The sequence below is a fragment of the Primulina eburnea genome, chromosome 8 (assembly GCF_022965805.1).
Source record: "Primulina eburnea isolate SZY01 chromosome 8, ASM2296580v1, whole genome shotgun sequence".
Taxonomy (NCBI): Eukaryota; Viridiplantae; Streptophyta; class Magnoliopsida; order Lamiales; family Gesneriaceae; genus Primulina; species Primulina eburnea.
This window is the reverse complement of record NC_133108.1, coordinates 18,671,337-18,680,526: the sequence shown is the minus strand read 5'-3', so window position 1 is coordinate 18,680,526 and position 9,190 is coordinate 18,671,337. Positions and strand designations below refer to the sequence as shown.

Sequence of the window (9,190 nt, the reverse complement as noted above, 5' to 3'; positions counted from 1 at the left end):
AATCAAGATAAAACTTAATAAAACTTACGTCCTTGTGTAGCTCTTGACGAGGGTATCTCAAACTGTGCTCGGATTAAAAATCGGATGGCCGGATCTTGCACAACCAATTTTCTAAGATACAAGGAAGCTTGAGGATGTTAGCCATGGAGGGTCTCGGTTTCTTGGCTGAAAATTCTGAATTGAATGAGGAAATACACGTCCAAATGCATGGCAAAGACAAGTGTCCCACTCAAATCCCATTAATTGCATTTTAGCCCCTGAAATCTTCACTATTTGCAATTTGGTCCTCACGACTCTTTTTAATTCAATTTCAATCCTATGAAATTGTAAAACTATGCAATATGACTCAACATTCCCAAAATTCATAAATTAAATAATCTCGGATTAAAATGATAAAATCTCGGGCCTTACACGAGGACTATTTGTTTAATATTAGGATAAATTATTTATTTGAGACTAGGAATTTATTTATTAGTTCTTTTTGTTAATTTTTAAATTTCGAGCATTTTAATTAATCTTATTTCAAAATTTTGCTTTCTTTGGAGCTTAAATTGTGCACTGGAATTTTGATTGCAGGAGTCTAGCTCGTGTTATATGAGCCGTGCTCAAGGCGTCGAAAATCTAGTACCACTTGATCTCGAGATTGAAAGCACTCTCCGCCGCATCCGTAGAGCTCGAAACAACAACAACTTGGCCCTTGAATTCGAATCTGAGGAAGAATCTGAAATAGAATTTAAACCAGAATTTTAAGATATGGCCGGGGAAGAGGATAATCGTACTTTGATGGAGCTTCATCGACCAGCGTTTGGAGGTTATGGTTCTAGTATTGTCCGCCCTACAATTCAAGCGAATACATTTGAACTGAAGCCAGCCGTCATCCAGATGATTCTAATTCAAGTGAAATTCGGAGGATCACCATCTGAAGATCCCGATGCACATCTTGAGAACTTTCTGTCAATCTGTGATACAATCAAGTGCAATGGGGTGAGTACTGATGCCATTCGACTCAGACTGTTTCCATTCTCCTTGCAAGGAGAAGCCATGGAGTGGCTTCGAGACCTGCCAGCCGTAACTATTACAAAAAGATATGAGTTAGTCGAGGTCTTCATGCACAGGTATTTTCCCCCTACCAAGATTACACAGTTGAGAAATGAAATCACATCATTTAGACAGAGAGATGGGGAATCGTTGAACTCAGCATGGGAAAGGTTTAAAAAGATGTTGAGAATGTGCCCAAGACATGGTTTTTCGATAGGCCAACAGGTTGAGACGTTTTACTATGGGGTGGATCCACCTGTGAGATCTATGCTTGATGCAGCGGCCAACGGTAGCTTATACTGGAAAACGCCAACCACAGCGCTTGAAATCATATCTAATATGGCAGAAAGCAATGTAGGTTGGCAAGACAATCGAAGGGAGAATAGAGTCGGATTACTTGAGATGGATGCCATGACAGCGATCACAACAAAGCTTGATGGATTGACACATCAGATGGCACAGTTACAAGCAAATAAATCATTACCAGTCAAGCTAGTGCATCAAATTCAAGGGAATTCTGAGACAGTTGGTGGATCATCTAGCGATATGCAACTCATGCCAGATATGTCTTGCGGGGGAATACAGTGGTTTGGAGGGGACTCAATGAACTATGTGGGGAATCAAGGCCAACAACCATATAACCCATATAGTTTCTCATATAACCCAGGGTGGAGGAATCACCCAAGTTTTGGGTGGAGGCAATCAAGACATTCTGTTGAGCAACCACATTTTAATCCTCCACAGCATCCTACACAGCAAAAACCTCCTCAGCAACCACCTAAACTGTTAGAGTAGGTGCCCGTCCAGCCAAGTGTTGGCCGAGTGTTCACAATGAAACTCTATGTATAAGCAATCTTTATTTTAATAATATTTGAAATTATTGTTTTGGCAAATCTTTATCTGTATACCCATGCTAGTTGCATAGATAAAGCCCTTGAATATACAAATAGTAGAAAGAATATGAGATGCTCATATGATGAGTATCATGAAACTCATATTTGGAATACTGTATATTTTAAACAGTTCCTAGTCGATTCAGCCGCCACTAAGAAGGATATAGGCCGCTAGAGTTCGAGACTAGTATCTGCGATGTGAGTACCATGTTTCATTGGTAGGGGACATTGTGATGTCCGAGCATGCAGATAGGTGCTCCTGGTAGAGTGCACTGAACAACCCACCATTAAGGACTTTCCAAGTGGTTCTCACTGATCAAGTGGAAACGTCCTGGTTTATGGTTGTACACCATTAGCCCTTATGACCCGGGACAACATTGAGACTCTATGTGCTAGAATTACACTTTGACTTGTTTACCGACTCTCATGGGGTCATTAGGTGGCAAGGTTGGGTGTTCTGTCGAAACATATAGGAGTCGATGCATTGTAGTCGGGGATTCACCGCTTACCTTCGGGTATGGATATCCTATGTGTTCTCATGTGTATGTAGGTTGAAATCTCTGTTCAAAGTATGGTGGTAATTATGAAAGGGGTTTCATAGATTACACAATCGATGCAACTACGACATGACACATAGTATCGATTCATTTTCAACTCTCGATAAACCAATGACTGTACGCTAACCATAATTGAATGGTTCTTGCAGGCACTATCATTTGATACCTATGGAATCATGTAAGCGATGCTGCTAGGCGTTTAACATGATTGGTTGGGTACTATCGGACTTGAGTTCTGGCGTTCTTGTTATCAATGAGTTGATAAGTAAGAATGGAGCAATTGGGGTATGCTCAAATAAGGACATGTTTAGTCCGAATCACATGGAGATGTGAACCCATGACTAGTTGTATCAATGAACCATTGAGGGTCACAAAAGTGCTAACTTTCTAGATCCCGCTGAGAAGTAAAAATAGTTCAATGTGTTGAACGGCTTATAAATGAGTTTATAAGCGTAAATAAAAATAGAAGTATGACTTCTATAAGGAGAATGTAACTTTTAATTTGAGGAAGTTTTCCTAAATTAAAAGTTGGCCAAACGAGTAATGTATTTGAAAATTGTGATTTTCATAAACATTATTATGGACTAAATTAAATTAATTCAAGTGTTGAATTAATTAAACACTAGTGGACCTAGTAGAGTCCAAGTAATTAAATTAATTCAAGTGTTGAATTAATTAAACAATATTGGCTCTTGTAGAGCCCAATTAGAAATAATTATTAAACTAGTGGGCTTGAGTAAAATCAAGTAAATGTTAAATGGTCTCAAATGTGTTTGAGACATTTAAATAAAAGTCCATGGGCTTTGTAATTGTTACAAAACTCAAATAGAAAGGCATGCAAGGGAGGTGAAAGGTTGGGAGACAAATTTTTGTATAACCAAGGCTTGGCATGCAACTTTTTGAGACTACTTTTTCCACAACCAAGAAAAACACTCCTCCCTCTCTCCTACAACCATGTTGGACGAAAATTGCAGCCAAAAAATTCTCCATTTTTGCTTCTTCAATTGTTGAAGGAAATCCTACACTTCTCAATGAAAAATGCTCTAATTTTCTATTGCAAAATTAGAGTGGTTCTAGCTTGTTGGTGGTGGACCTAATTTTGAAGGAAAGTTTCAAGAACAAGGTGAAGCTTGTAGATTGTCATCCTTTGAAGAGCTTAGTTGTTTGACAACTAAGTTGGAGCGATCATCAATCCATTGTGATTGATAGGTATATTTTCTAAAACACCCTATGAATGTCATATTGTGTTTTTTATACGTTAATCACTAGTACACAAGGTGGCCGAAAATTTCATGCTAGAAAATAAGATTTCCAAAATTTTTGTTGCTTCCGTTGCGCTTTCGGTCACATAAAATCGATCCCTTTCAAGTGGTATCCGAGCTATGGTTACAAATTTTGGTGTAGCAAATACATAATATTATATTGAGGTCGATTTCTAACCGCATGAGATGATTTGTTGCAACGTATTCAAGGCCAAAATGGGGAGGATTTTGGGCAGCAAGTTGCTGCCCATTTCGCGCAGATTGGGCTGCCCGAGGGGCTGGCCGAAAGGGGCAGCAAGGGCAGCCCTGGGCTGCCCGAACAGCCCCCTTCGAAAATTTAATAAAAAAAAAAATTTTTGTGCATGTTGGCCGGAATCCAGCTACGGAGCTCCGGCGACGGCGATGACGACTATGGTTTCCAAAAGTGTTTTGGATTATCAAAGTGTCATGGGCCTTGAGTTGTTGGGCCATTGGATGGCTAACATATTTGTGAATTTTAAATGAACCAAAATGTTTTTGTTGAAAAATGATTTTTTGGGCCCTTAAGTTAAATTTACAAAAGTTGCAAATATTTTCTCATAAAATAAATAATTGAAGTTGGACTTTAGTTATTTATAGTAAATGGTGATTTACAAGAAATTCGGTTACAAATAAATTAATTAGAAAGTAGAAAAGGTGTTTGTGTACTTTGTTAATTTAGTTTATAATCGTGGCGTTTAGTGATTGGATCAAGATATATATTATTGGATCAATTAATTATTGTGATAATTAATTGATGGTGTATGATATGTGATATTATGCATGAAGGATGATCAAAAGCCCAAGCTCAATTTGCTAGGTGTATGCTAGGATATTTTGTGTTGAATGATTGTAATAATTATCAAATTTAAAGTGGGCTTGGTTTATGGCCCGTTCCACCCCCATGAGATGTATCCCTATTTGCCATGGATATTTATTTGTAAATATTAGTATAGTGGATGATCAAGATTGGAAGATGGTGGCCATGATGATTATGAATATCGAAGACATGTTAATATTGGAAGCTAATGTAATAGTTGCATTTGCATCCCTTGCATTACCCTAGGATTGGACCTAGGCCCGTGTTTAGCTCACACGTGCCATTAGTATTGGGGCAATTGATCATCTTTGTTTTGTTTACAGTTTATAATATATGCATGATATGTTATAAATAATGAGTATGTGCGTTATTATTATGATAATAACAAAGTTGCATGAATCCGGCAAACATACGATCAAACATGGCGAGCTTTTAAATAAAATTAATGACGAGACCTTTCAAAATTAAAAACCCTCATTTTGAATAAGATTCAAAATTAATATCAATCCCGAAAAGGGGAATTATAAATTTGTTTATAATTTCCATGTCTTCCATCGACAATGGGTGCATGATGAACGCTATCCGTACTCGGGGCTCGGCTCATATTATTGGGGGGGCCTAGGGTGCCGGAAAGCTGTGACATCCATTTACATGGTGATGTGAACTACGTGAAACTCCCATGATTTCGGCTCATATTATTGGGGGAACTCATGGCGACCGTCCATTAAGGTTCAACATCGATGGGTAAGGCTTGACACATGAAGATGAACGACATCATATTATTGGGTCCTAATCAAACGTGAGACAAAAGTTTACGTAGAGGGTTGCATTGTGATGCAATTAGAAACTACCTTTTAGGAATTGCGATTGGCTGATATTATTCGTAATCATAATTCGCTAATTGGACCTTACGTACCTACTGAGGAAAGGAGTTTTTCGTTTTCACTAGAGGGTAGTGAAAGATGTCAAAACATTAAGAGCAAATATTTATGAAGTAAAAGTCCAAACTTCATATCTTACTAAATATTTTATAATAGTCATCAAAATTTATCTGTTTTTAATTTTCAGTATAAATTGACAATGCCTTCGATTCGCAATCCGATATCTGCAATACTCGACAAACACATATTAACTGGACCTAATTACCTCACTTGGCTAAGAAACTAGAAAATCGGCTTGAATTCGGAAAGGGTAGCATATACACTGACTGAATCGCCCCCTGTTGAGGCTCCTACTGACTGCGCTCCTGAGGAATTGGAGGCTTAAAAGGAATGGTGTGACCATGACTTGATAACCAGGTGTTATATGCTGACTTATATGAATGATGAGCTGCAGAGGCGTTTTGAGGATGCAAAGAGTGCTGCTGACATTCATTTGCATCTCAAGGAGCTCTTTGGTGAGCAAACACGACCTCTTAGGCATGATACCGTCAAGGAGCTGATCACTTTGCGCATGCGAGATGGGGCCTCGGTCCATGAGCATGGCCTGAAGTTGATTGGGCTCGTGGACAAGCTCGTTGGCATGGATCTGATCTTGCCTTCGGAGTTGACCACCGACGTGTTGCTGTTATCGCTGCCTAGCTCATTTGATCCTTTTGTGGTGAACTTCAACATGAAAAAGATGGAACCGACCCTTGAGGAGTTGGTGAACATGCTTGTTACGTTTGAATCCACCATCAAGAAAGAGAAGCTGGATCTTTATGTGGGTTCTTCATCTGGTACGAAGATTGATCCACATGGGAAGGGAAAGAAGAGTTCTTTCCAACGTCCCAACAAGAACGTGCCCTTGATGAGGCAATCTCCAAATCCCGTCGTGGCAACCACAGCAGTTAAGGCTGACAAGACTAGTGATGTATGTCATCACTGCAAGAAGCCTTGACATTGGAGGCGTAACTGCAGGGAATATCTTGCCCAGAAGAGTTCTGGAAACGGTATGTTCTAAATTGAAGTAAACATTTCAATTAACTCTACTTCTTGGGTATTGGATACCGGCTGTGACTCACATATCTGTAATGAGTTACAGGGGATGGGAAGAACTAGGAGACTTAAGGAAGGCGTGACCTTCTAGAGGATGGACAATGGAGCAAGTGTTGCTGCCAAGGCTATTGAAGATGTTTACTTATTGTTGAACAATAGTTTTAAGTTAATTTTATGAGATGTTTTGTTTGTACCCAATTTTGTGAAAAACATTGTTTCCATTTCTATGATGATAAAAATGGATATTATTGTTTATTTTGCAAAGGTGTTTGCAACATTTACATGAATGAATGTTTGATTGGTATTGATGAACTTGAAAACGATCTCTATAACTTAAAATTGAAAGATATTCCATTAAATGTCCATTCAAAGGCAGACACCATATGAGATATGGATGGAGAAGCCTCCCAAATATTCTTATCTTAGAATATGGGGAGCCCTGCTTATGTGAAGCAGGTAGTGGGAGATAAATTAAGTAGTCGATTTATTTTATGTTACTTTGTGGGATTTCCAATGAATTCTGTTGGATTTTATTTCTATCGTCCCCAAGAAACAAAGGTGTTTGTTTCTAGGAATGCAACCTTTTTGGAAAAGGAATTTCTATTAGATAGAAAAGGCGAGATGATAGAACTCGAAGAGGTTCGATAGACATCCATAGTTGTAGAACCCACAGCCGAGGTGCCAAGAGAGTAGATACAAGCTCCTAGAAGATCCGAGAGAATCTCGAGAGCACCTATGAGGTATGGTCTGCTTCTTGAAGAGGGTCATGATGAGCCTATTCATGGATATGATCCAAGGACCTTCAAGGAAGCGTTATCTGATGCCGATTCATCCAAGTGGCTTGAAGCTATGGAATCTAAGATGAATTCCATGCATTCGAACCCAGTGTGGAATATCGTGGATCCACCTGAGGGAATTGTTCCCATAAGGTGTAAATGGATTTACAAGAGGAAACTTGGGGCGGATGGGAAGGTTTTGACCTTCAAGGCGCGATTGGTGGCAAAAGGATATACTCAAAGACAAGGAGTTGACTTTGAGGAAACCTTTTCTCCAATTGCAATGTTCAAGTCTATAAGGATATTGCTAGCCATTGCTGTATGGTATGACTTTGAGATATGGCAGATGGATGCCAAGACAGTCTTTCTTAATGGGGATATTACAGAAGAGATTTACATGTCTCAACCCGAAGGGTTTACATCTGTCGGAAGTGAGCATATGGTATGCAAACTTCAGAGATCTATTTATGGTCTAAAGCAGGCATCTAGGAGTTGGAACCTTAGATTCAATAGTACAATCAAAGAGTTTGGTTTTACTAAGAATCCTGAGGAACCCTGTGTGTATAAGAAGGTCAGTGAGAGTGTTGTGACATTCCTGGTGCTGTATGTTGATGACATTCTACTCATTGGGAATGATGTAGGGATGTTGCAATCAACTAAGATATGGTTAGCGAGTAAGTTCTCGATGCAGGACTTGGGTGAAGCATCTTTTGTATTGTGAATACAGATCTATAGAGATATATCAAAAGGATTGCTTGGTATCACCTAGTCCACATACATTGATACCATCGTGAAGCAGTTCTCGATGGATGAGTCCAAGAGAGGACATCTACCAATGTGTCATGGTGTGTCCCTATCCAAGTCTATGTCTCCCAAAGACTGATGTAGAGATAGCGGCGATGACAAGCATTCCTTATGCATCTGCGATTGGTAGCATCATGTATGGGATGATATCTACACGTTCTGATGTGGCTTTCGCACTAAGTGTAGTGAGTAGATATCAATCGAACCCTGGTCTTCCACACTGGATAGCTGTGAAAGACATCCTCAAGTATTTGAGAAAGACCAATAAGTTGTTCTTGGTCTATGGGGTGGAGAACTGAAATTGGAAGGCTATACTGACTCTAGCTTCCAAAGCGATATCGATGACTCGAAGTCAACCTCTGGGTTTATATTCATGCTCAATGGTGCTGCTGTCTTTTGGAAGGGTTCCAAGCAAGACAGTACTATGGATTCCAGCACAGAGGCCGAATACATTGCTGCATCAGATGCAGCAAAGGAGGATGTTTGGATAAGGAATTTCGTCCAAGAGTTGGACGTCATTCCGAATGGAGTTGCTCCTGTCCCAGTGTTGTGTGACAACACGGGAGCTCTAGCTCAAGCAAAGGAGCCAAGGTATCATCAGAAGTCCAAACATGTATTGAGAAAGTACCACATCCTCCGAGAGATTGTGGAAAGTGGAGAAGTGTCGATTGACATAGTCGGCTCCATAGATAATGTTGCTGATCCACTAGCTAAGCCTTTACCTGGACCATTATTCGAGATGCATCGCGAATCAATGGGTTTGAAGCATATGGGTAGTTGGATCTAGTGCAAGTGGGAGATTGTTATAGTAAGTGCCCGTCGATCCAAGTATTGGCCGAGTGTTCACAATGAAACTCTATGTATAAGCAATCTTTATTTTAATAATATTTGAAATTATTTTTTTGGCAAATCTTTATCTGTATACCCATGCTTGTTGCATAGATAAAGCCCTTGAATATATGAATAGTAGAAAGAATATGAGATGCTCATATGATGAGTATCATGAAACTCATATTTGGAATACTTTATATTCTAAACAGTTCCTA

General features: G+C 39.3%; 1 protein-coding gene across 1 annotated transcript; it reads left to right on the top strand.

Annotated features, from left to right (window-relative positions):
• The first annotated feature begins 753 nt into the window (after positions 1-753).
• On the top strand, positions 754-1,833 carry LOC140839069 (uncharacterized). The gene has a single exon (XM_073205702.1). The coding sequence runs from the start codon at positions 754-756 to the stop codon at positions 1,831-1,833; it is 1,080 nt and encodes a 359-aa protein (XP_073061803.1).
• Positions 1,834-9,190: the final 7,357 nt, after the last annotated feature.

Coding starts and splice junctions, on each gene's coding strand:
- LOC140839069 (XM_073205702.1), top strand. CDS start 754: ATGGCCGGGGAAGAGGATAATCGTACTTTGATGGAGCTTCATCGACCA.